At 50.1% G+C, this 27,718-nt stretch overlaps 1 protein-coding gene across 1 annotated transcript in view; it reads right to left on the bottom strand.

Moving 5' to 3' along the window:
* ZSWIM5 (zinc finger SWIM-type containing 5) overlaps positions 1-27,718 on the bottom strand; it is a 97,708-nt gene that overhangs the window by 8,519 nt on the left and 61,471 nt on the right. Inside the window, exons 2-8 of the mRNA XM_071750295.1 lie at positions 21,121-21,477; positions 12,330-12,478; positions 11,594-11,744; positions 6,121-6,300; positions 3,671-3,847; positions 1,151-1,297; positions 88-225 (exon numbers count right to left, since the gene is read on the bottom strand). Of these exons, the coding sequence (XP_071606396.1) occupies positions 88-225; positions 1,151-1,297; positions 3,671-3,847; positions 6,121-6,300; positions 11,594-11,744; positions 12,330-12,478; positions 21,121-21,477 (1,299 nt within the window). The remainder of the gene's footprint in view (positions 1-87; positions 226-1,150; positions 1,298-3,670; positions 3,848-6,120; positions 6,301-11,593; positions 11,745-12,329; positions 12,479-21,120; positions 21,478-27,718) is intronic.

The following is a 27,718-nucleotide window of genomic DNA, read 5'->3' as shown; positions in this document are numbered from 1 at the left end:
AAGCCTAAGGCCTGTACCCAAACCCTGCTTCCCAGGCTCAATTCAGCCACAGCCACCAGGAAGAGAGCCAGGAGGAACACTTGGTACCTGAAATTTCAAGGCAATTTTCCTCTTCTAATCTACAAGCTTCAGTAAGGGTGAGAAAGAGGCAGCCAATGGGATTCAGAGGGTGGCCTACCCAGCCCTCCAAGTTGGTGATGGTTGTTGCTCCTCGTTGCAGCAGCTCTGCAAATAAACCAAAAAAACAAACAAAACAAAAAAACCCAAAACAAAACAGAAAAGAAAAATATAAAATGAGGAAATTGAAGATGAGTTCTGCATCCAGAGACCAAATGCCTTTTCTTACCACACACACTTTGGACATGGGAACCTTCAGGGCTGACTCAGGCACAGTAGTTTGTGAGGGCAAGGAGCAGCTCAGAGCAGCCGCTCCATAGGCTGCCAAAGACTTCAGATGAAGCAGGCACCCAACAGAAAAAAGGTGCCCCTAAGGCCACATATGATGCAGTGGTTAGGCACCTCTTATCCAGGAGGACACAAGGTGCTGCAGAGTCCCATGATGAGGGTTTATAAAGTCAGACCTGCAGGACTCATTTGCAATAGTAGCCTAAATGTTTTGGAAACATAAGCAGAAATCTCTCTGGAGATGACAAAGACTCTCAGCGAGTCTTAAAAGCTCCATCTTTTGATGATCACAAGCTGGCTGAGCTAGCAAGGCCCAGGAGTCACTGATGACCAGCAGTGCTGCAGTAACTGAGCCCAGCTCTCTGCCAGCTGGGAAAGCAGAAACACTGGTCTTGTCTCTGATACCATTTGCTCAGTGTATACAAGGTGGAGGTAGCTGGTACAGCCAGTTACTGCAGCTCTGCAGGCAAGCAGCTCCTCTTAAACGTGGGAATCACATGTAAGGCATGTAAGCAGTGGGAATAAGAACACCCCTGCTTCAGCATGAAGGCACCTTTCTGTCGTCAGGAGGTAGGTACCAACCCAGTTTGGCTCAAGTGATCAGATACTTAAGTTTGTTTGAGACAGCGCTGCCTGCTGTCAGCCTCTGATGCTCTTGATGGGGCAGCACTGCTCTCTGAGGTGGAGAAGACTATCTCAACCAGCTGGACCTTTTGAGATGCTTCTTCCATAACTCTACTCATACCTTTCTTCTGATGCTTATATATCTCCAGCTGCCTTTGCTGCTGCAGTCGCAGGGTGTTGATTATGGCAACAGTCAGTCGGAGAGCTTCCCTGGGATAGCCATGGGAGCGCAGGGCATCCACTCGGGCACAGGCTGTTGGGACATGTTCTGCAAAGCAAGGAGAAACATAGGGGCATGGCTTGAGACAGAGGAGCACAGAAACTCAGGGGACGGTACTGATAGAGGAAAGAACCTGATAGCACCAGGCTTCGGGGCATTTTCTTCCACCGGTCTACCCCATGCCCCAGCTGAACTCCTGCTCCTGCCTTGAAATCATCCCTTTCTCCCTGCTCCTGGCAGGGATGCCTACCAGGGATGCCAACCAGGAATAGTAACAGGATTCCTAGCACATGCAACACACAGCAACCACTTCAGTACCTAAACCCCCACCTCCACAAACCTCATCTAGTGGAAGTGTTTCCAACACACCATTGCTGCAATATGACAGCTCCAAACACAGGCTGTTACAACCCTGCCAGTCGTTTCTCCTAAACTCTGCACGGTTCATGGACATTTCTCTCATTGCTGTGCACCCAAACACTTCTTGGCATCTCATGCAACACCTCTCCCTGCTCTCATGGCACAGGTGATACATGGGGTAAGGCTATGCATCCAGCACTGCACTGGGGGCACTGGCAGATTTGGGGGTGACATTTTGAACTGCTTCCTTAACACCTCCATGGAGCCAGCTCTGCAGAAATTCCATGACTTACGCGGTTCTCCTACCTGGTGTTCTATTATTAGGAACAGTTGTATGAACCTCCCCCCTCACCCTAAGACCCACAGTTGCTTAGGAATTCATCTGCTCCTGCTGTTTATGGCTCACCTGAAATCACAAGCAACTGTGGAGAGGATTATGACTGAGAAATTAGCAGGAGCAGATGACATGACATGCTGCATAACAAGCAGTGAAAAACCCATTTTCTTGCAAAATGTCCTACCATGAGGGGGGGAAAAAACACAAACACAGAAGATCTAGAATTATGGTAGAGGAGTAATTTCTATTTCTGGAATTGCTCAGAAAGCTTTGGAAATGTGGATAACCACCTCCACAAATGGAGTTCCCAAATCCCAAAGGTCACCCGCAAGGAATACACAAGGAAGAGGTTTCAGAACAAACACATCTGTAAAAGAGCTTCTTGTTCCTCCCTCTGTTCATTTGCTAAATGGATGAAATAAATATTCAGCTTCTCGCTGAATTCATCGCTTCAAGTTGCTGACGCATCACACTCCTCTCCCAGCACAGAGTCCCTGAAGGGGTGCCAGGAAAGCAAAAGTGCAAAATCCAAAATCACAGAAAATACAGCAGAAAAATAATATGCAACAAGCAGCTGGGCCAAAGGGATCACCAGAATCCAGATTATGCTAGGGACAGAGGAGCTGTTGCCACCACATCCCTGCTAGATGGAGTCCATGGAAGCACTAATATACCACTGCTGCCTCTGGCTGCCCAGGGAGGAGATCCACTGCCAGCAGCTCTGCAAAACTCTGCCTGGAGTAACTCTCCTGCTCCCGCTAAGTTAGTGGAGGTGTACCAGCAGTCTTCACATGAGCCTTTTTTAAACTTATCTCCTGGTCTTAATAGCAACTTAGTGCCTGCTGCTCCACAAACATCTCTGAATGCCTTTAAATATTGTCCTCCCATTTGGCTGGGTGATGGCAGACTCCCAACTCCTGGAGTGGACAGCACTGCAGTGCTGGGGTTTGACCTGTTCCATGTCCATACATTCATCTTTAGGCTGTAAGGATGAGGCATCCACCCTCCTGGAAGTGTAGGGCGCTTATGTCTTCCATTCTGGGGTCAGTCTGGGGGAGACAGCCACACCAGACACTCCTTTGTCTCACTAGTTCTCACCCCAAACACGTAGTTGCTGTGGGTCTAAGATCTGCCCAGGGTCACAACTTTGCAGTAGAGAAGCTGTGTGGCTTGAGGAACATGGAGTAAAGGTCTACAACACAGGAGGGTTCTGGGCTTGACTGGTCCAGTATGCCTTTAAGCTCATACAAGGCTTAATTTTATTGCCTGATAATTGCCTTTAGAAGAAGACCAGAGAGGATGAGAGCAGGGAAATAAAGATCCAGAGGATACAGCTGTGCTCCCCAGACAACTCTGAATGGACTTGGTATGTCCAAGCCCCCCTGGTGCAGGGAACAATAAGAGCCTGAACTGGGGACAGCCAAACACTGGCAGGATGAAAAGAGGACACAATGACCCTGGTCCAATCTGCCCAAAGGGAACTCAGGCTCTAAAGATGTGGGAGTTGGTGTAAGGACTGTGGCTGGGGTGTGGGAAGGCATCAAGTTCTTCCACTCATTCTACTCCTCAGGCTAAGGGCCAGAGAAGTACTTTGAATCTAGGATGCAGACCCTTGCAAGGACTCTTTCTCCCATAACAACAGGGGCAGGGGAGCAACAGGGGTTTCTTCTCCCCTAGAAACAATATGCACCTAGAAACAACCATGCAAGGGTTTGGATGCTCACCTAACCACAGTGGCTGCCCTTGGGAGTTGAAGAGGAGGCTCTCACCCTCCCGCTGGTAGGAGGGAGAAACGTAGAAGTCACTGCTAATGATGCGCTGAAGGTGGCTGTCCTGCCAGTGGAGGTCACAGCCCTCGATGGCCCGGGTGAACACAGTTCTTCTGGGCCTGGCCAGAGAGTCTGCAAAAAAGAAAAACTGTCAGTGGCCTTGGTGGGGCAGGGTCAGCCTGTTCCTGGCCCCAGATACAACCTCTACGGGCAGAACAATGTCTTTACAAGGAGAGCAAAGCCCCACCTAGTCCCACCCCAGCTGTTTCCAAGCTGAGGACAGGGGCTCTGCCTCTTGTGCTGCAGCAGTTTGCCTTTAGGCACCTCTGCTGCCCATTCCATTTCTGCTGGAGACTGTCCTCTCCTGAGACAGCAGTGCTAAGTAACCAGCTTGAACAGCTTCTCTGGACAGAGAGGTGAGAACATAGGCAGGGACTGCCCATCCCTTTGGTTTCTGACAATAATTCACTGTCACACACAAGGGCGATGCCTTGAAACGTGGGGCTGGACATTCCCACCCCTGTGATGCTCAGCATGCAGGGGTCAGGACTGGACTTCCTCAGCATTATTGCCCTGCAAGCACCACAGGCTGGTGGTTCCACTCTGAGGTGGTTCCTCTTTCACTCCACTGCAAAGTCCTAGCTTCACTGAACCACAGCTGCTTCAATCAGCAGCACCTGAAGCCACAAGGGAGCTACACCACTATGTCTCATCTGCCTCCAGGAGATGGGGGGAGCAATTGCCTTCCAGCAACCACATCTGGCTGTATGGGAGGGCTGGAAGGGAGGAAACTCTATCCCTGTTCTGTGGCTCCTCTTCAGAGCTTCTCTGTAACTTTGCTGACATTTTTGAAGCTACAGAATACTGGACAAGCATTTCACTCTGTCCAGATGGATCAGACAAATGGTTTGTCAGGAGGAAAAGGCCTGTCCTGAGCAATCCTGCTATTGGATCATCAAGGCCAAACACAGCAGGTAGGCTGCAAAATAGGAAGCACCGAAGGGGATGCAACGCTTAATGTTGGGTCCTGCAATGCACCAGACAGGCGGAGTTTAATGCATTCAAGAGGGGAAAACAAAAGGCACAGCTCAAAGTTGATCAAGGGAGGCTGCATAAACACGCTCTGGAAACGATGGCAACAAGCAATTAGCCTGAATGCTGCAAACACCCCAAGGTGGAGAAATTAAACAGGTGTTCATACGTAGAGAACCAAACCTGCTCACTTTACCAGGAAGGATTTCAGGAATCAGCTGTCTCCTTCAGTAATAAAAGGGGCTGACAACAATCTGCAGCAGTATTTGCATATGCACAAACATTAACCCCGGGACACCTCCAGGATCCGTGCTGCTTTCAGTCTCCTGCTTGGAGAGGCAGAAGGGTGGGAACAATGGGATATATCTCTGGCATGCACTTTGGAAACTCCCCTTGTCTTAAAATAGTGACCTGCTCAGCCCCAGCAACCTGTCCCAAATCCCAGAGTGAATCCTCAGTGAAGCTGGGAACACCAGGGGGTAGTCCCAGGCTGGCACAGCACATAGAGCAAGGCCAGGTTTAAATTAAGCTGCTCCCCAAGGATGCATACAGGGAAGCACAGTGAGCAGCCAGGATGTGTGGTCATGCTCCCCAACCACTGAGGGAGGAACTGATCCCACCCAGAAGAATGAAGTTTCCTTCGTGGCATGGCTGCTGTTCCCCTCTCCTCTTCCCACTCTGGCCACATATAATACAACAAAGAGCTATTCCAGTGCAGCAGATGGAGGCATGATAAGAGCAGCAACTTTCAATTCCTGTCTATGTCCCACAAAAGGAAGGGAGAAAAGTTCTTAAATTCAAAGGGATCAAATGTTTTGTCAGGAGTTGAGAAAATATTTTGGCATGAAAGAACAACCCCATAACTACACTGCTATGTGGTGCTCTTCACTTTAACTGTGTTTAACATTCCTGGCTAATGACTTATCTACCAACTGAATCAAAGGCCATAGGAAAGGCTCAAGGGCTGGGAAAGGGGCTCTGCATCATCTCCATCTCCTCACTCTCACGTTACAAACAAGGCTTCCATGCTCAGCTACACTTAAATTCAAGCAGCAGGGGTTTTCTGTTAAACTCCATAACCAAAGCCTCCACAGACCATAGATGTCTAAACTCCCCAAGGTCAAATTGTTTTGAAATGGCCTATAATTTGGTGCTTAAAATACAGGTGGCTTCACCCAAGACGTAACAAAAAGCCAAACATTCCCAAGTGCATCTAAACCCAGAGGCTGTCAAGATAAATATTTTGTATTCCTGTAACTCCTAGAGTCATCACCAGCAAGGGGAACTGAGGTCTTTCAATTCTGGGAGGAGTTTTGACCCAGACCCAACCTCCACAGCCACCCACTGGATTTCCAGTCCCTGCCCAGACTCACCTTGGCTATGACTGGAGCTCTGCGTAAGCGCATTGGTGATGTTTGGAAGCTCGTTACCATAATTGCCATCTTCCAGGGGACAGACGTCCATCTCACCCCACTTGCGCAGCTGCCGGAGCCAGCAGGATTTCTCTTCCAGCTTGCAGTGTGGGTTTAACACCACGCACACCCACAGTGCCCCTAAACAAAGCCAAGAAATCAAGGAGGTGCCACCACCATAGCTGTGGGGCAAAGCTCTTCTGTTGCTGTGCTCGTCCTGAGGGGCTGCAAGGTTTCATCGGTGTTCATAAACTCATTTCAGCATAATGCACAGACCCAGGAGGGGGATTTAGACAGTTTTTAAATAAAAGTAAAACTCCTCTGTAATGAAGCTAAATTATAATCTCATGAGATGGGGGACAGTGGGAAGGAGGGAAGGAGAAAGCGACTGCGTATGGATTTGTGAGTGCTTGTTTCTGCCAGGACAAATCTAGTGTTTGAACTACACATCAAAGCGTGCTTAAAAACACCCTGGCAAGCTGCAGAGTCTGTATCTCCAAAGACTAACCTGATTTTGATCCTACCCACGTTCCAAGTGCTTTAAAGCCTGCTCCGAATGCTATTTCATCTGCCATTGTTCTTCGGGCCATTTGCATTCAACTGTTTAAAAAGGAGATTTGGTGTATTTTCTTCCTTTTTTTTTTTTTTTTTTCCTTTTCTTTTTTTTTAATCCCCAGTAGCACCCAGCCACAGAGAAACCAGCAGAGGAACCGGGAGCTTGGCTTGATCTCTTGCAGGCAGGAGCCCTTCAAGGTGTAAGCACTTGGTCAGAGGTGCCCATGACTAGGAAGCCGATCCTGACACCCTCCAGGTCAACTATGGGACCTCACAGTCCTGATACACTGTCTGCTGCAAGAGAGGCAAAACCAGGCCCAAGGACATCTGTGGTAATTGAGATCCAACTCGTCCTTTCATAAGACAGGGTTGATGCTGGTGCTGCTTACCCAGCCTTGGTAACCACCCACTGCTCTGAAAAGGGCTGCAGCAAACCAAATAAACACAAACCCATGAAATCTGCTTTAGCTAATTGCATTTCTGACCAAATTTCCCTGCATGGCTTCCAGAATACAGCATATCCCCTGTCCTGTTCCTGACCCATGGGATTAGGATGGCTTTGTGCTGGCACAGCCATGGTATGCCGTGTCCCCAGGGATGTCCCCAGGCTGAGTAGCCCATGTTGGATCCTGCCAGGCACCCGAGACAGCTCAGCCTCCTGCAGAAACGCCCTCCCATGCATCTCCTCCATGTGTTCAGCAGAGCTGAAGCACCTTCCTTCTGCCTGCCCAGGAGCTGCTCTGCTCTCTGCCACCTCTCCATTACTCCCAGAGCCATAGTTCCCAACCCAAAGTGACAGCCAGCAACAGGACAACATCACCCAATACGGCTCCCCTGCCCAGTGAGGGGATTCCTCCCCCTGCCCAAACCACCTCCCTTGCTTGCTGTGTTTTGTGTAGCAGCTCCATGGTGTGGCTGTGCAGCTGGGGAGCCAAACATCCCCAGGAGAGGCTGCAACTGCAGCCCAGGCACCCAGAGCAGCTGGTCCCTATTCCAGGCAGCACAAGGCAAAATCAGGCTGAGCGGTAATGTCCTGATTCCAGCTCCACGCTGGTATCTCCCCATTCCTCTGAGTTATAGTGAGCCTTGATGGTGCTTTTGGGGTTCATGTCCCTCGACCTGTCCTCTGACAGCTGGGACCTGTGGACAGGTTTGGTTGAAATCATTAATAAGGTGTGGAGGCTGTGCATGTCTGGCTCCTCTGAGCAGCTTGGCAGGAGAGACGTCATGGCATCACAATGCAGATGGTGGCAGCAGCATTGCATCCAGGAATGGGCATGGGAAAAGGATCCACAGGCACTGATCAGCAAATATTCAAAGCAGCCTTCACCCAGTCTAGCTCCAGCCACATCTCAGCTCTGCTGCTCCCAGGAAACCCCACCAACTCCTTCCTGATGAACAGAGGGGAATATTTTTGAGCTGCAATATCAGTGATTAATGCATATACAAGAGAAGAACTCCTTTGAATCCCTTTTGGGGCTTTCAGGGCCCATCCCTACCACAACAGGTCTATACCACTTGATTACAGGCTCTTGCAGGCTCTACAGGGGCTGCATGGACACAGTATCTTTGAAAAAATCAGGTCTCAGACCCAGAAAACAAGTCTTCCTTCAGGCTCTGGTTACTGCTGAGCCATGGGTGCCTGCCCACTGCCACCCTGAGGACATAGAACCTCCACCTCCTTGGGTGGGCGTGAGCTAAATCCTGTGCTCAGCTCCTGGTGTTGGGCATCCTGGGGTTCTGACTGGTTTCAGGCATCCCCTTCCACCAGCACTCCCACCTGTTGTCTTTGCCCCTCGTCTCCCACTCCTGGGCTGCTTGTGCCAAAAGCAGCCTCCAGCAGTTTCGGCTCACGCCTCTGATGGAGCACACAGCAGCTCAGCTGACAGGTGGTAATGAGCCTTGGTGCTCTGGCTCCACCGCCCCCAGGAATGGGATGAGTCCCTTGGATTTCTGGCTCCCACAGCCTGACTAAGATGCAATCTTTGGAAGCCTCATGACTTTGCATCCTATTTCTGGGAGCCCTTAGAGGCATCATTTGCCTGCCAGAACACTGTGCCCCTGGGCAATCCTGCAGAGGGAAGATCTGGAGGGGAGATGGGGATAGGGAAGGAAGAGGCATTCGCATCTGTCTCAGCCGCAATAGTTATCTGGAAGATGGAAAAGAGAGGTTTTCTGAGCCCTACAGTCAAGTGAAATCAGCTGACAGCACAAGTGACTCCTGTCCTGAGACGAAGCACCACGCTGGGTCAGGCTCCCTGTCTGTTCACATGCTGCAGAAACCTTCATCTGAACTTTCCGATAGCAGGAGGTTAAGCGGGGAACAAAGCAGCAGATCACGATTAAGCTAAGCCTCTAAACAAAAATGCTTTTTGATGACGGGGCTGGGTGCAGGGATGGGGGGGTGGGGGTCGGAGCCTTCCCAGCCCAGCAGTCCCGGCTGCCGGCCCCGGAGAGGACAGACGTTCCAATCCCGCGCCCAAGTTTCCAAACCATCAAAGAAATTCTCCTGTTTCCCACAGGGTCGCTCCCCAGCTTAATCTGCTGAAATTCCCCACTGTAAACAAGTGGCCGAGATAAATAAACCCGTCTCCAGGCAGATTAAGGTCAGGCTGCACTTCAGCTGGTTTTTCGTCTTTTTTGTAATTAGGTTTTAATCGTAAGTACTAATGCGCCAGGGCCAATACTCCCACGCCACAGAACTCTCCCACCCAGCAGGGCTTTCCTTTGGCTCCCCAGCAGACGGGGCAATAGATGTTCAGTTGGCAGTACACATGTGCAAGCAAATGATGCCCCCCCCCTTTTTTTTTTTAAACTCTGAAATCCTGTAAAATCCTTTACATTTTCCCTAGCATAAATCCACAATCTTCTTTAGGGCTGATCTTCCAATCCTACGCAGGTCTGTGATGCAGTCTTTGCTAAAATCAATGATTAATTATTAAACACGTGCCCAAAATAATTTCTGAGAGGCCCATTTTTCTCTTCCACGTGGCAGGGGAATGCAGACTGTGCTGAGGCTTCCCACGGCAGCTGGCAACAGGCCCCTCATCCCTCCCTTTGGCAGCAGTGGTAATGCCAGGCAGCTTTGGCATCCGTGGCCCAGAGGCAGTCAGACAACGTGCCTTCACCACCCTACATGTCCCAGCTACCATTACCAGTGATGGTTTGGTAATATTCTCCACACTGCTGATGCTCTTTTACTGGTGAACACCACCAACTTGTTGAAGCTCTGGTCCCTCCATGCCTCCAGCCTTCCTTCAGAGGGATGCTCTTGTTCCTACAACAAATGCTGCCCAGGGACAAATCCAAAGAGCTCTGTGTATAGTCCATGTTCATCCTACCCTGGAGCTGCTGCACATCACTGTGTCCTCTGTAGGGGCTTCTCTTTAGCACGATGTGCCTACTGAAGGTGAGCCACTCACTCTGATGTGTGTTGGCTAGCACCACACTTCATCTGCTGTCACATTGATCCAGCCCTGGTAATGGCCCTGATGTTCCCTTGCCATCTGCTGTCGAGGATGTGCTGTTGCCTCCTTCCACTTTGTCAACCAAAACTACATGGACCAATCTCATTCTTGTATGGTTAAGCCAGGACTGAAACGCAACCACTCCCACCTCATGTGTGCAGGGAAGAGGGGCACTAGGTTTGGATAGTAGTTTTGAAATCTGGCCAAATGAACTGTAGTTCTGGGCAAATAGATTCCTCTGTCCAGGCCTCCCGAGATGCTGTTCATACATGTTTCACCAATGTATTTGCTTTCTTCCATACCAGAATTCTGGCTTGATGGATTTGCCACCTCTCCAGGATCCTCACATATCCAACCATCTAGCTGCAGCATCCCAAAATCCTGGAATTATCTTCCTGGCAAGCAAACGCAGACAAGCTCTCCAGAGCCAGCATGGTTATTCCCATCCAGGGATTTTCGCACAGAAGCAAGACATCACAACCCCTGTCTGTGCAGTTTGGTCAGGCTCTCCAGTCTCAAACAAAAAAATAAATGCTTGCATTTGTTGGGCACTTGGAAGGATGGTCTGTGATTCCAGCTTCAGTTTCAGGTGCTCGAGGCCGTGGACAACCCTCATCCTTCTTCCAGTTCTACAACATCCCTTTGGCCCGTGAGTCCTTGCCTTTACATAGCATCTCCTACTAGCAGGTTCCAGAGAAGCTCAAACTCACTTGTAAACTATGGCACAAGTCAAACTATTCACCCAAGACCTCAGATATCCAAGAGAGTCCAGAACTGCTGGGTTAACTGCACCACACAATCAACCTCCCTGGGCTCACGTCATCTAAATGTTTGTTCTAATGATATTATGGTGTCAGACAGCTGAGCTGGTGTCTAAGGTGCTTAACTAGAATTACCCAGAACTTCATTTCCCTTAAAGCCAGGCTCTGTGCTGGCCAGCCTGCCCCCTCACCCCTGAAATATGCACCAGAGCAGGGAGAAACCTGCCAAGATGGGATGAGATTTGGGAACCTGTCTCCAGAATATAGTTCCTCCAGAAACAGCAGTTCAATGTCCAGGCAATGTTCACCCATGGGGCTCACTAGCCCTTGGGTCCTCCCTCGCAAAGGTTTTGGGGCAGCACACCAAACACCATGCTGCTGCAAGTAGGGGAGCAGCCACACTCTGTACACCCATCACCCTTGATCGTTTTGGAGGAGAGAGGCTGGTTTAAAGTGCTGAACTGTGTAGCTAGGGTCTGACCCAGCTGTCCCACTAGGATTTCCCTCAGCACAGGACAGAGTAAGCTCCTGGCATGTCTCAGGGGTTCTGCCCCAAAAAAAGAGAACCAAAGGTTCTTGGGACAATGACTGCTGGCCTGGAAGCCCAGGCAGCCATGCTTCTGCTGCTCTCTGCAAGACAGTGACCCTTACCCAGCTCATCCCAGAGCTGCCGGCATTTCTCTGTTATGCCTGTCCCCTGCTGCCTCCAGAGGGAGAGCCGAGGATCAGCCATGAACTGCTCCGTTATCAATGTCAGCATCCTGGCCCCATTGGAGTCCCTCATGCGCAGCATCTCCCGGACCTGGAAAGGACAGAAATAATGGCTTCTGTGAGTCAAACCACATTTAAGACATGGTCACGTGGCTGGCAAACTCACCAGTCACTCAGTCTGGGGGTCTAGGCTGTAAATATATACACATATATACATATATGTGTGTATCATGTGTAGTCATATGCTATAACCTCATACAAGGGATGGGTGTCCAACTGAGTAGCAGCCACAGCCCAGGCTTTATCATCAAGTGATAAAGAACATGAAAACAAGGCTCTTGTGCAAAGAAATAGAAGAGCCTGTAGGCTGGTGCCACCTCTCCATGGTCTTGCAGGCTCTGCATGGTTGGCCTTCCCCCCCCACTGTGCTGATGGGGAGATGAGGGAAATCCCTCCCTCGCACAGGGATCATGGCAAGCCCATTGTATGGGAGAAAGGGACCTGCTAGGAAAGTGGATGAGAGCCTGGATTACAACTCCCTGCTCCACGACTGGGTGAGAAGGCACTGGAGCAGAGATTCCCAGCTGTGATGGGCAGCCAGCCAGGGCAGCCAGTGAGCTGCTGGCTACGTGACATGGCAAGGGGAGACAGGAGAGAGCAGTCAGCTCCTCCTCACCTTGGCAAACATGGAGTTGAGCTGCTTCCCCGAGCCATAGTATCCTCCCTGAGATAGGAACAGCTTCACTTGTTCTCGGACCTGTTCCTCATCCAAGTGCCAGCAGTTCTCATCATCGATGCTGGCCCCAGCAGTGGGGTCAGGAGCACCTGGGGGGACAAGGAGGGAGGAGAAAAGAGACAACCATGTTCATAGCAGCAGGGTCAACAGTCCCACTAGCAAGAAGTAGGCCTACCTCTATTCTATATGGACCCACCTCTACTGTATCAGCATAGGCAAGGGAAAACCAACCAGGTTCCCAGGCAGTGAGTCCCTGATGGCAGCATCATGCTCTTCTTCCACAGCAGTGGCAGCAGCCATCAGGAGGGATCCTGACCACAGGGCTAATGCCTAGCTAGCCCCTCTCCCCACCTGAAGTGAGGAAGAGCAGGGACCTGCCTTCCTTCAAAGCTCTGGGGGAGCAGGCAGTGCAGCTGCAGAGCCCCGAGCACTCCCTGGGCTCCAGAGATTGCCTGGGGTGCTCCTCCTCCTGCTCCGCATCACTGGTTTGTTTAAGCATCAGTAAAGCTCCAATTCCTGCAAGCCCTTCTCCATGTTAGAAGCAGTGCAAGTAAGATACCACTGTGTAGGGGCTCCAGAGCCCTGAGTTAAACTCCTGGTCCTGCCCCTCATTTGGTTTAGGACAGGAGACGATCCCTGTGCGTCAGTGTACCTGCCCGGGAGAGACCCTCTGCTGGAAAGAGCAAAGGATCAATAATCCTTCAAAGAGCAAACTGTGAGTAGAGCAGGGCCTTTGGCAGGGACACACTTGTGTTCACAGGCTGTATTTCATCTTCAGAAGAGAAAAAAAAAAAAAAAAGAAAAAAACCCACAAATGCTTTATACAGCAGCTTGGATCTACCTCCCATTGCCTTGTCCCTTTCAATTCCCATTTCCCTCCATGAAGTGCTGCCCTACCTCCCAGCAATGTCCCAGCTTCCTGGGCTCACAGGACTGGCAGCAGAACAGATCTAGCGAACAGCCAGGAGGACAAAAGGGAACAGGAACTCTGCTTTCCAGCTCCCCACTTTAGAGTCCCACTCTGCAGAAACTCCTCAGGGAAAACCAGTGCCAAGAAGGGGTGGCTAGAGTATGCTCCATGCCACTTTGGTCTGTTTCTCCCACCCTGTCTCCCTCTTGAGTGAGAAAGGGGGCTCAGCATGGAAAGAGCGAGATGCATGGACAGATAAGGGATGCTGTAGCCAAATTATTCTCAACTAGATCTTAATGATTTCTTCTCCACTTGATGAGGATCTGGCTGGGGAGCAGACATTGCTTTCACATGGAGACAGCTCGGGATGCTGTGCATGCCCCAACCCCATGCATTGCTGAAGCAGAAGCTCAAATGCAATTCATGAAAATGTAGCTCCAGGATGCCTGCTCAGCAGGATGACTGTCTCTTCTTGGCTTGTAAGCGAGAGGACATCAACCCGAGGGGTTTTGCTCCTCCAGCAAAGGCTGAGAACTCTCCTGAACCGATAAAGATACAGCTATTTGTATTTAATGTCCTTTACAAAATTCCCTTAATTTCTGCTAACAGTTGCTGCCCAAGAGTGGTTCCACCAAGCTCTAGGCACTGCCGGCATCATGCTGAAGGGACAGGATGCTGCTGCTCTCTCTGCAGAATAATTTATAGTCAACATAACCACATAATTGAGAGGAGGCTGAAGCAGCAGAAAGGAAATCATGGCCCTTAGACGAGTATGAGGGCTTTTGCCCACAGCCCTGTGCGTGCCCTGATTCTTCTCCTCCACTGTCAGTGGCCAAGCCCTGCCATAAGCCATGACAACCATGCCAGGGACAGTCCATCCTGACTGCCTCAGTGCCTTTTCCTTCTCTCCCACAACCTGGTCCTCATCTTGCAGTAAAGAGCAGGCAAGCCAGTGATTATCCCCTATCAGGAACCAATGAGTAATCTGTCTACCACGAGCACTTATCTAGTCCCATCACCGAGGTATCCCAGATGCTTAAACTTTTAATATCCTTCTCCCCATCATCCTGCCCCTCATTCCTAGCTGCAGCTATCCAGACAGGCCAGGTCACCTCAGATACCTCCACACTGTCCCCTGGCTGCACCTATGGGGACCAAAGGCCATGGATGCTTGGGGTGACTCATCCCACTTCAGCTCAGCTCATCCTTCATCCATCACCAAGGTCCCCATGACAAATAATGGTGGAGGAATTAAAAAGAAGCAAAGAAGAGGCTGCATTTTTCTGGGGTTCCCAGGGCTACCCTCAGCGCTTGCTGCTCGCACATAGTATTAGTGACGGAAAGCCCAAGCAGCAAGGAAAGAAGCCTGCAGCTAAATAAAACCTGCTCCTCCCACGCAACACATTGAGCACTTCGCACGTTGGGGTTCGGGCCACAGCCAAATTAGTAACGTGCCTCCCGCGCCTCCAAATAAAACTCGAATTTGCTTCTAAATGTATTCTGCTGTCCTATAAAAGATTCAGAGAGAGGGCTGTAAAAGCAGATTCCCACACGTGCAATGCAACCGGGCAGATAATGGGCTGCCCAATTACGCCGGGGAGCTGGATAAACATTTAAGAGCAAACAACGCGATTTGCGTCGGGTTGAAATATTAATGGCAGGATTTGTCCACTTCCCCTTGCCAGAGCTCACACTGTGGGGGCTTCGGCCACGACATTCTGTGACGCAGCCGATAAGTGATTCCATGTCTCAGCTCCAAAGGAGCAGGGAACGGCATGTAAAACAGCCCAGTGCCTGCGTAACACATTTCTCATATAGCAGCACTCCTGCTCCAAAGAGCCCTGCTTCAGATGTGCTGGATCTTGGTGCTGCCGGATTCAGATTTAAGGAAACACCGTTGCACATCTTGAGTGGAATGAGTGTTTCACCCGCCCGTTTACACTGGCTGTAAAAACAGAGATAAAAATGCAATCCATCACACCCAGGCAGGACCCCCTCCCTCGCTGCAGGCTCGGGGTTTAACTGTTTGACAGCCAAAAGAGACTTCTCCAGCTGGATACAAAGACTGAGAAATGAGGACTGGAAAAATCTACTAATTAGAAAACACAGTGAAGCAAGGCATGGAAAATTCAACACCTTGCTCAGAAGTTAACTGCCCAGCATGAAGACAAAGAAGACCTGGACTGGACTGGAATGATTCTATGAAAGCAGCAGGTTTCCAGGACTGAGGAGGTGGTGGGACCTTGTGCCAAGGCATCGGTGCATCCCAAGCCCAAGCTCCTGAACCGAAGAAGGGGAGATACATTAGGTGGGCATCACTCCCAGAGGGTCTCGCCCAGAGCAAGAAAGGTGACACAAAGTAAAGGGGATAATTACAATTTTTAACCAGGGCCTGGAGGTGATAAATTGATGGTGAAAGCAACCCAGGAATGCAGGTAGTCCCCCTTGCCAGCATCTTCCTCATGGTCATCCCACCCGACTGTGTGGCTCAGGATCCAGCTGTGCTGGCCCCGGGGCTGGTGGTGCTGGGCAGGGCTGTGCCAGCCAGCCAAGCTGCAGCAACAGGGAGCAGGGCTGGAGCAGAGCTGGAGCAGGGCTGGCCATCGTGGAGGTGGTTCACAAGGGCCATCTCATGACTGCACGTGGTGGTGTTGCTGAATGCCTCCAGGCTGCCTCTCTGGCATCCAGAGAAAAAACAGACATGAAGGAACAGCTTGGGGTCGGGGTGGGGGTGAGGAGGACACAGACAAATAAACAAACAGCAGAAAACCTCAGAGAGAAAATAACCAGGCACCAGAAAGGAAATGAACTCTAACGAGGGATTAAAAATAGCAGCAAAGTGAGGAATCAAGCTCCAACTGGGAGCTCCCATTTTTTTTTCTAGAGAAGGTAGGTTGGATGGAGCCTCCAGGGAGGCCTGAAGACTCACACCTATGTGACAGCAGTGGTGCAAGCGAAACCAAATTTGCTCCCAGTGTGGTGACTGAGAGCTCTCTGGTCCAGCCAATACCAGAACTGGGTCCAGACATCTTTCACAGACACTTGTCCAGCACCACATGTGCTCTCAGGTCATTCAGCAACCCCAGGAGCTCTGCAAGACAAGGGGAAGAGCTGCCACCAGAGACTCTCTCCAGCTCTCAGGTGTGTTATTTTCCCTTAAATTCATAACAGCTCAGCAACCAGGAACACACATCCCCTGGAGACATGACCTTCTCCTCCTCCTCAGCGGGAAGGCAGAATTTCAAATAGATTTACCAGTGCTGCCCTCCAGATGCTGTCATGGGATGACCTCAAAGTTAAAGACTGCCTGAGGACTCCTCAAACATTAGCCCTGGCTCAGTGTGACAGGACAAGCAGGCTGGGACTTCCTGCACAGCCGACCACACAGCTGGCTTGCTGGGCACAAGGAGCAAGATGAGCTGATGGGTGAAGGGCAGTACTAGCTCAGGAGTTGAAGGAAGGGCTCAAGGCAGTCAAGAATACATCTAAAAAGATCAGGCAGAGGGCTCCTTATGGCTTTTGCATAAGCAAATCTGATTTTTCCATGCCACAGCCTGAGGGACCATTCCCACCAAGAGTTTTCTGATGGTCCTCTCCTCCAAGAAAGCTTCCAAGACCCTGCAGGACCTCAGGCCTCCTGGTGATTCACATTGACTCTCAGTTAGCTTGTCCTCAAAGGGAGCTGCCTCTTCACTGTGACACAGTGGAGGTTTTGTGGCTTTTCCCACTTCTGTCTGAGAAATGTATCACAAGCCTTTCAATAGCACTGCTGACACTGTGTGACCCAATGGTGTTCCAGTGGAGCAGACAGACCTCCCCAACCATGTCTCCTCGGCTGAGGGCTGCAGCTCTCCCAGCCATGCCCAAGTGCTGCTCAAGCTGCTCCAGTTACTGAGCTGCAGACACCAGGTCTGCCAAAACCTCTTCCTCCTTACCCAAGAAAGGGGAAGACTTCACCAATGATGCACAAAGGATACCTCTAAGCCCCTTCAGGCAGTGCCATTCCTCAAAACTTCTTCTCCTATCTTTAAGTTTCTAATTAAAGACTTTAATAACCACCATCTCTGGCTCTGCAATGGTTTCCATCAGCCACCTCTACTTCCTTGGCCACACACTGCTTTTGCCCTTAGGAAGAATCCAACATTTGCCTCCAAAGCCTAGACCTTTCAGTCAGGCTTAAAGGATGTATATGAGACAGCAGCTTTCCTTCTGCACACCACACACTGATCCTGTCTTTCTCTTAAAATCAATTCAAATAATTCCCTACATTCATGAACCCTAACACCAGAGAAAATTAATGTGGTCTCTCAGGTCTGCTGTATGGCTTGGACCCTGTGCTCTCACTGCTGCTGGGTGTTGGATCCACACTGTGAGACAGAAAACCCAAAGCTGCTGTCTGGACTTATTGGTGTTTCTGAGTTACTCCTCCTTCACACTGCTTGATTTTGCCTCTGAAATCTCCCCCTCTGCTTACAATTTTCATTTCAGCTGTTTTTCCTAGCCCTGTCCTCTCCAATATTTCCTGGCCATCTCTGCAGTACTTTCCTGCACCAAAGCAATCCCCCTCTGATCCTCACCTGCACATCAGACGGACATACTCTGACCATATCTCATGGTGGTAGAGCATGGATCCTGCCCTGATGGCAAAGCATCCCACCAGGGCTGGTGGCCCTGAATCACTTTCTCAGCTTGTATCTCCCCCAAGCCAGGCTGGCCCTACAGCAAACCAATGCAAGCCCTGAGCTGGTGCTGAGGTGGCCACCACCAGGTGCTCCTCACTCTGTCAGTGGCCCAGCTGTTGGATTCAAGCTCTCCAGCTGCAGATCCCCACCAGAAAAGGCCAAGCAGCCTTGAGCCTCATTTGCTGGCACAATGACAACCCTGCAGCCTCACTCCATGCCACTGACTCTGTCCCCAAGCAGGGGACACGTGCAGGGAGGGGACACAGCAGCACTGAGGCCCACCCCAGTCTCCTCACTCCAGCTGCCACTTCAGATGCCGAGCGTGGAGGTGTCAGACACATGAAACGCCCTCACCCCCTGCCCCTCGCAGCCACCGCTGAGAGCAGAAACGTGACCCTGCTGAAGCAGGCAGAGGTCAAGAGGGGAACAGGCACACTGAAGCTCTCTGCCTGGGCCGAATCCTTCGAGAACACACGAGTGCCCTGGCTGTGCTCCGAGCCTCCACCATTACTGGATAGTTTGCATTTCCTTCTAGGAATGCAGCCGGGAAGATCGGCATGCGGCGCACAGCCCGCGGGTACTGACTCCTGCAAAAGCTCCGGCACCCCCAGAGGAACATGCCAGCCACTGACCTGTTGTTTTCTTTGCCATTCAGGCTCTGTAGGGGGAGAAGCATCAAGCCTGGAAGCCTTATTTTACAAACCCAGATGATCCCCTTGCACAAGAGGCATTCCCCAGACAGCCCAGAGTGCTCCCAAGGTCCAGAATCAGCTTCCCCATCCCATGTGCTCACCATCAACAAGGAAAGAGCATCCCTTTGAGTGACCAGAGGCAAGTGGAGAAGACCCAATGCTAATCTGAAGCTCAAGAGACCTCTTCTTAGGTCAAGAGACCTCCTTCTTAGAAGGAACAGAGGAAAAAATAAAGGATTTCTGGAGAGGCTGTTCTTGCTCCAAGTTACAGTAACTTCAGGATTCTGATGCACACACTGGGTTGCTGCTGGGGCTACAGAGCCTGGCCTGCCAAAAGACACCCTTTTCCTAATCCCAAGGTGAATGAAGGTGTGACCCTAAGGGTATGAACTAGACATGGCCAAGAAATGAGCACATAAGCTCATAAAGCTCTATGTGAAGCATACCTTGAAGAATTTCAAATCCCAGGATCAGCAGCCTTCTCTGAATCCATGAACACAGATGGGAAAGGCAAGATGGGGGGAAAAATGTGGATCCCCTTTAACTGGAGCCCTCCAAGTTGCTCTCACATACACAGCACCACACACCAGAAGTTCTTCCTCACCCTGGGCTCATTGCTCAAGTAGCTCTTCAAGGTAGTTGCATTGTGTCTGTACTTCACTGCCAGGACAATGAGAGCAAAGCTTCCAACATGGTCTAAGATTGAGATCTAAAGCTCTGGAGACAACGTCACTGAGGACCTGAATGTGAGGTTTTTTTTAAGCCTTCTTTTCACAGGGTGCAACATCTATTTTTAGATCATCTCAAGGTCATCTCATCATCTGATCTGCCTCCTCGGCCAGGATGAGATAGGGCCGTTCCTCCGCTTGCAGGGAGCTTTACTCGCTTTTGACCCACCAACTAAGGTGTGAGACAGGTGCCACATTCTGCTGGTTATGTCAACACATCTCTGTCGGTTCAAAAATCACATGCTGGAGTGCATAAATTACTGAAGTCTGAAGGGACAGAGAATTTTTGCTTTGTTTTTTGAAACCACTTGTAAAAGCAGGAGGCAGATATTGAACTGAAGCCAACATCTGTATCTTTGTAAGACTCAATCACCAGCCTTTTGCTGACTCTAGAGCAATAAATATTCAGAGCCTTAAAACCTTTTCTTCAGTCTGCTTAGGATAAAGTAGTCTCAAACAATGTCCAAGAAGGGATCTTGCCCGATGTCAGCTTCAATGGATCAACTCAGGGAAGGGAGCAGATCACACCAGATTCTTGCAGTACCATAGCTCCCCATTCTTTTTCAATGTCAAAAGATGAGGAACTCCCCGCAAAAGCGAGTAATTCAGAGCACAACCACACACACAGCAGATGTAGCCCAGTGGAGGAGACAAAAGACTCTCCCAGGGCAAAAGCAGGAATGATCAGATAGAGGGAGGGGAAAATATCTAAGATCAGAGCTGCCATCACCCCTGTGGTGGAGGTGGACCCCTGGTCTCACCTCTACATGTGGATTCAACCAGTTCAGATCCTATTTTAGGCTGCATATGGGGCTTTTCATCTTCAGAGCACTTAACAGGCATGTGTTAATCCTCACAACGCCCTTCCGTGGCAGATAAGTGTTTATTATCTCTGCTCTACAGCTGGTGGGACAGGAGCAGTGGGGAGCAGCTCATTGTTGCAGACCCTGGGCAACCTCTGCTTCTGGCCTCCTTGGTAAATACACAGCGGGACTGCCCAGCTTGGGCTGATGAAGGGAGCCTCAGGGCAACTCCCCAGGGAGCCTGGACCACCTCCAAGACCAGTGGCCAACTGGAGCAGGGCTGGGATAGGCACTATCACCAAGCCAGTGCTTTCCAGGGGAAGGAATCAAAAGCATCTTCTAAACACAAAGCCCCAGGACACATCTTCTGCTGCCTTTGTGCAGTAGGTCAGGACAATAATGCTCATTTATTATGAGCAAATTAACACCCATGGAGATTAAAGCCTTATCTCTTACCAGCTCAGTGGCATGACTTAGCTGGGCTGACACCATGTTCCCATACACTGGAGAAGACATGTCCCCACTGTACCTCCCACTCCTTAAGGTCCCAGAACCATATCCTCTGTGTTGCAGAGTAATGTGCTCCCTTCCTCTACCCTTGGCTCCTCCATCCTACTCTGACCTATGCCTTGTGCACCACAAGACTGCCTGCTCTGCCTTTTCTTGCCTTTGAAGCTACTGTTTGACAGATAAACATATAAAGGAGAAGAGAGGGCAGAATGGGGACACATGGCCAACACCCATGTGGTCCCAAACACCCATGTATTAATGTCAGTTTGACACTGCCACCTTTCCCTGTGCAGCAACAGACAAACATGGGAAAATGAAGGTCACCAGTGTCAGTGTAAAACCACCAACTCAGCCCCAACACAGAGTGAAGCAATGCAAAGCAACCCAAGGAGGAGGGGGGAATTACCATGCACTTGGTTGATCTCTGAGTTGGATGACAGGATCTCATCAGCCAACTTCTGGGCAGTGGGCAGCACCTCGGTGTGGTGTGCTGTGATCAAATACTGAACAAACTTCTGGAGCTGGTCCCTGTTCATCTGGAAAAGGGTCTCTGAGATGGGAAGACGGAGTTTGACCTGGTCCGGCTTGCGGATCCTGTACAGTGAAAGCGCCACGACATGGGCACAGTAAAAAATGTCCTTGTTCCCACAGCCACATGTCACTGAGGTGATTTTGCAACGATCGAAGCTAATGGCCACCTTGTAGGTCATCTCTGGTTCTGTCGCAGTCGCCGGCTCCGTTACTGTCCCACTGAGATGGAACCCTGGAGAGGGAAAGGATAAAAGGGAAAGGACAAGTTAGGCTCCTTCTGACCATGACCATCCATCCAAACTCCGGAAGGAGGACAAGGCCAGCCAAGGCTGCTCATACATCAATGCTCATACATCCATATGTCAAGGAGTGCACCACCCAATGCACACCATCCTGATGGCTCACACCCAGCAACACCCAGCCTGTGTATGAACACACTTCTGCACCAACACACACGTGCAGCCAGACTCATCAGCAAGTTTATTTAACAGCCAAACCCTCAGGGGAAGAGCAAAGCTGCTTGGTTCCCATTTGTTTAAGAGTCTCTCAGACTGTTTCTCTCCTGGGAGTAATTTTCATCCACGCCTCCGTCTTGCTGAATTTGCAACTCACGTGAACGACGGCTGGCAGAAAAAGGCCAGGTTTTCTTTTCTTTGATGAGGCAGACAAAAAACCCACAAATTAAATGCAACGCAACTCCAACTTCAGACCCTCAACCAGTCAGAGTGCTTCAGGGCATGGCCACAGCTCTGAGCTCTTCCACAGAGCAGGAACAGGGGCAGGAGCAATGTAAAGCCCAAACTGCAGGCTGGGGGGAAACCATTTGCTTGTTGAGCTCCACGGTGTTTGCTGCTTCCCTGTAAGCTCTTAAGCATTCTCTGAAACACTGCTGTGAGAGAGCCAGCTGCTCATGAGTGCAACCCATGAACTGGGCTGCAATGACAACCCAAATCGTCTGCACAAATGATATGGTGCTCCTGGCAGTCCCAACCATGCTGCAAGGGTATGCAGCACCTTTGGGCACAAACCATGAAAAGAAGTCCCAAAACATAGGTGAGGACCACAAAATGGGCACAGAAGATCTTCTGGGTTCAAGGAAGGTGGATGCACCAAGCAAGCAAGGAATAAAGTCAGCAAAAAAAGACACACAACTGCCAAGGAGGTCCAACACTAACACTTTGCACTTGCTCACCCATCTGAAAAAGGGACCACTTTGTTTCCCCCATCCATTTGCCTCACTGCTCTGAGAAGAAGGCTGCACCAGGAGGCTGATTAATGTGGCATGGGTCACCTCGTGTTCCTGTGTCAGAGCCCAGCATGGTACCCAGGACCCAGCACCCTACTCCAGCCCTTCTCCCTGGAGACGATGCTCACTTTTCTCCATACCACTGCAACCTTATGAAGCTGGTGTTTGTGCAGAGGTCCCTGCAGAGCCTGCCTTCCCCCAGGGAAGGCAGCAGACAGCTGAGAGCCCTACAATTAGCAACAGAAAAGGAAAAGGGGAGGGGGTGAAGATTAAAATACATTAACTACATCAAACCCTTGTGTGTTTGCCAGCTCTCACAAAGGCTTTCTGAGACAAATTCTACCAGAGGTTTTTAATAAATGGCATCAAAAACAGCTATTCACTGCCAGTCTCTTTAAAGCCACGCCAAAAACCACATTCAAATCTGATTAAGCATCAAGGAGGTCTGCTTCACTTTAGTGGGAGTAGGAAGCAGACCTGTTCTGCTGGTGTCACCTCAAACCCACCCCACACGGTCGGTGGAGCAGGAGGAGAGGGACGGACATCCCCGCGCTGCCCTCTCACTTGCACACTGACAGGAGTGACAGTGTGGCTGCATAGGTGCCCAACTCAGCACTGTGGGACCAGGGGCTGACAAACCCCCTTCCTTTGCTCAAGGCCATCCCCTGGCAGCCAAACTACATAAATCTTGAGGATGAACTCCGAAGTGTTTATGTTTTACCACTTCTCTGGTCTGCAATGCTTGGCAGGCAGCTCCGACTCGCTGCCAGTTTCTCCCTAGTTTACTTTTTGAACAAGTTAAAAGGACTGGAAACCATGTCTCTAAGCAAAAATGTATGTATATACACATATGTATACCCGCAGGCACATCCACACATATACATAAAACCCTCTAACTCTAATTATTACCCATAAACACTGCCTTCAAACACTTAGTTTAGAAGGCTCATGGGCCACACCTCACCTGGGTCTAACTGGTGGAAGGCTGGAGGAACCCAATTAACCAAACAGCCTGTTTCAGACAGGTGTAAGCCTGAAAACACACCAAATGTGGTCTGAACCCAGATCCTTGAGAAAGGAAATTTGCCCAGACACTTCCCAGTCTGCTCTCAGGCACCCTAAAATCTGTGCTCCCCATCAATTGCAAGAGCTAGTCCCTGCAGCTCGTAGCCAGGCCTTGCACATCAAACAAGACTGCTCAGAATGTTGGCAATTGCCAGGTTCACCTGGCACATGAGCCCGAAGTCAAGTGTCAGTTTAGATTTTAGCCACGGTGGCAGTAGGTCTATTTAAGATAAACTGGGAGCTCTATACAAAACATTTTTCAAAAGCTTAGCCAGAAGTTAAACAGGGTGAGAGGGGAGAGAGGAGTGGGCACGAATAGAGGCATTATTTAGGAATATTTACATTAATGGCAGGTCAGCCTGCAGCTACCAAGTTGCATCCTGCTCTGCAGCCAGGTCTGCACCCCAGCACCCATGGGTGGGAAGACAGCTTCACCAGCCTAACAGTGATAGGTATCACTGTCCCAGAGAAGAGTAGTGGTTAAAAAGTAAGTTATGGTGTGGTTGCTCCATCAACTATCGAAGCACTCACTCCTGGGGCACACAGAACTCTAGGGCTACAGTCAACAAAAGGCTAAGCAGGTCACCCTGGAGATGGACAGCTGTCACTGTACCCTCCTGGACACTCATCTCACATCCCACAAAGCACATGAGGCAAGTGGCACCAGCACTCCAGCAAAAAGAAACAGACATGGGGTTTAGATAGCGCTGAGAGCAAAACCGAATACTTTCCTCTGTGTCCCCCTGCACATTTCAATTTAAGACGTTCCTACAGCTGAGTGCTTATCTAGGGCTTCATCTTCTGTTCCTTAACATAAGCTAACTTCTTGTTTGATTTGCTGCCAGCAAAGTGACAGGGCCAGGGCTTGAAACCCCTGGCAAAGAAAATACGGCAAAGAAATAATTAAATACCACCTTTGTAACTATGGACTCATCGCAGTCCATTGGAGCTTAGCTTTGTCCCAAGGATGATGTCGCCTCCTTCCTGCCTCAAAACAGCCTCCCCTACTTTTACCATGGATGCTTCCTGCTGGATGTCTCCTTGATCCAGCTTGCAAAAGGAGCCAAGTGTTCATACCTGCCCCAGAAAGAGGACAGAAAGGTGCCATGAGTGTTCATAGGCACACAGGGCATGATGAGCACATCTTCCCAATCCCACTTACCCATCAAACAGGGACAAAACATCAGAGCAAGGACCTTATATTAGTGCAGCAGGATATTGTGCCTCTGATTTAAATTAAAGCAGACCATAGAAATGTCCTCTAGGTGTTTGTGGCACTTCCAAACTCATCAGCTGGGCAACACTTTCCTCTTTGGAGCAGATAAATCCCACAGGCTGCGAGAAGCATGGATCCAAAAAACATCCTTGGGCTCTGAAATGGCTGTGAAGGATCAAGCCTTTAGCAGGAGCTCCAACACAACTAACTTTGCTATTCAAACAAGACCATTAATGCCTTGACAGAAATACGTTTAACCAAGTTGGAGAATTCTTTGATCACTAAATCTACTCAACCAAAAGGAGCTTCACAAACCTTTTCAGTTCCATAAGAGCAGCCAGAGCCTCTCAGCTTAGCTTTTTTAACCGAGATGTCCACAAGCCACCCATTGGGAAAGACTACTGGCCAGTCCTGCAGCTCCAACCTAACACCAAGCTGGCTGTGAACACTGCCAGTCCCCAGCAAACCACTGAAGGTAAAGCCAGTGTTGAAGCTGGTTACATTACAATACCTCAAGTTCAGAGATGGGCCAGCCCAGGTGTGAATTTAAATGCCAGAAACTAGAAAACAAAACAGGAGTAACCCCTTCCCTTCTAATAACTGTGTCATCTAGAGTCTTCAACACTTGTGAGGATGAGGAGGGAGAGGAGGACCCCACAGACACAACACTATCTGGGAACTCAAGAGCTCAGGTCTGCTGTCTCTGGTAGTTGCTGCTGACAGCCTTCCCCCAGATTTCACACCACAGCCCAGGCAGAAGTCACAGTTGTCATTTGCAAAGTTGTGCCATTTGGAAAAATTATCTTGCTCTTCCCAGGCACAACACTCACTTGTCTTTCACTGATTGCTAGGGCAATCCTTCCAAGGAGATAGCCTTCATGCCAGAACAGCAAGCTCTAATACCCAGCCCTGGAACAGCAGAGACCACCTGAGGTTGCTGCACTTGCATTGCTGTGCAAGGACTGGGAACAGTAGTGCATGGGTAAGACCTGGAGCACTTGTCTTATCACTGTGCCTCCTCTGAAGGCTTTGTTTGGTCCTTGTTGTAACCTCAAAGTGGGGCAAGAAATGACTCTGCAGATGGACACACGCAACCACATCCCTCCCCTGAGCAAGCACCCCTGGTGAGATGCAGCCAGATGCTGTATATAAAGAATTCACCCCCACATCAGGCTGCCAAAACCTTGAGCAACCTCCGAGTAACTGAGCCTGATAGTTTGGGCAGGCTCTGTCAGGAGCAACGCAATGGAAAGTCCATCCACACAGCTTCCTGAAGGCACCAGCCGCACCCCTCCACAACCCAGACAGAGAGGTGGCTGTGGCAGTCAGCAGCTTGGCTCTGGTGCTCATCTCCCAGGACCCCGCCTCCAGTCAGATTAACCTCATGTCGAATGTATGTTGGGGTAACTCTGCCTTCAGGCAGGCAGGAGCTCTGTGAAACTGAAAGGGAACAAATACACTGATATTTATGGGGCTCAGCAGATGCAGATGAGGTAAACTGAAATTCTCAGCACACCATCATACACACTAGGTTAACATGACCCAAATATTTTTTTAAATTTCCAAACCACAGCGGAAAGGTATTTTCAACTAAAGTGATTCCAAGCTCTTTAGTGATTAAATGGACTGCAGCTCCAGCTCCTAGTGGAAAAACCATTTGTTTTTCCACTGTGTGAAAGCCATAACTAGCAATGAATAATAATTGCTGCACCAAGTGTTATTTATAAGCCATTCTTGGTCACATTTCCGTGCCTCGGAACAGCAGCTTTCCAAACGTGAACTTAAAATCAGTCAATATTTGTAATGCAGGCAACACCCACAGGAGGAAGGTGTCTGTGTGCTCACACAGCGGCAAGCAGAGGTTGGTAAAATCTCCCAAAGCTTTAGAGCTTCTAGATCAATTCCTCCAGCAGGCTGATGCTGACAATTGCTCAGTCCCTGACCTTGCAGTTGGAAAGGAGATGGGCTCATGAACTCATTTGCACATGACAATGCTCCAGCAAAGTGAATCATCTGCCTCTGATAGTAACGGAGAGCGCAGCGCGCCCCAGCCCTCCCGGGCTCCATTCAACCAGCGCAGGGCTGGCCTTTTGTGCTGCCAGTGCAAGAAAGACTCCGCTGAAGATGTGTGCAATTAAACCCACTTTTCTTGTTGCTCTTTTGATTCAGCACAGCTCAATGAGAGGCACCCTAGGCAGGTGTTGTCACACACAGATAAAATGTGCCTTTTCAGAGCCCTGGAGGACAAAAAGAAAGAGGGTAAGGCTGAATCAATTGCCATTTCTCCCTTGCAAAAGAGGGAATCTGGGCTTCCAGTGAGTCAATGAGCAGAGCTGGTATGAGTTTACATCCCCCCTCTTCCCCAGAGCAATTTCTTTTTGTGATCACAGGCAAAGGTGTGAGTGAGACCTTGACAGGGATGAAGGTGGCAGGTGATAGCTGGCCAGGAGGATGCTGCCCCAGACAGTTGCACTTCCTTGGCTTTCCATTTTCCCCTCTCAGCCCTCTTCCCCAGTCCCTACCATGCTCCTGTCCTTTTCTGGTCATTAATACCCAGAAAAGTACTTCTGGCCTTCACAAAGCTAAGGAAGACCACTAAAAGCCCCCAGTAAGAAGCCGTGCCCGGGGCTGAGCTGCCGCTGGAGAAGCCATAACAAAGGGACACAGCTGAGCTGGAGGGGATGCACTGCGCCTGCAAGTGTCCCTGCATGTCCATGGGGCCTCAGACACCAACTACTACAGGTTTAAGAGAAATACTTGGGTCTCTGGCTGGGTCAGGGAAGAAACACAAGCTGCAGCTGTAAACAAAGGAGATGCAAGCAGGGCTGTTTGTGCTGGAGTGAGCTGTAAGCTCCTCTGAGCAGCTGAGTAAGCTGGAGGGACGCTCTCTCTGCCATCTGCTCTGATCCCACAACACCTCCTGCAAATGAAGAGTCAATCCGCTGG

The sequence above is a fragment of the Heliangelus exortis genome, chromosome 8, assembly GCF_036169615.1.
Source record: "Heliangelus exortis chromosome 8, bHelExo1.hap1, whole genome shotgun sequence".
Taxonomy (NCBI): Eukaryota; Metazoa; Chordata; class Aves; order Apodiformes; family Trochilidae; genus Heliangelus; species Heliangelus exortis.
The sequence above is the reverse complement of the archived record's forward strand: the minus strand, read 5'-3'. Positions and strand labels throughout refer to the sequence as shown.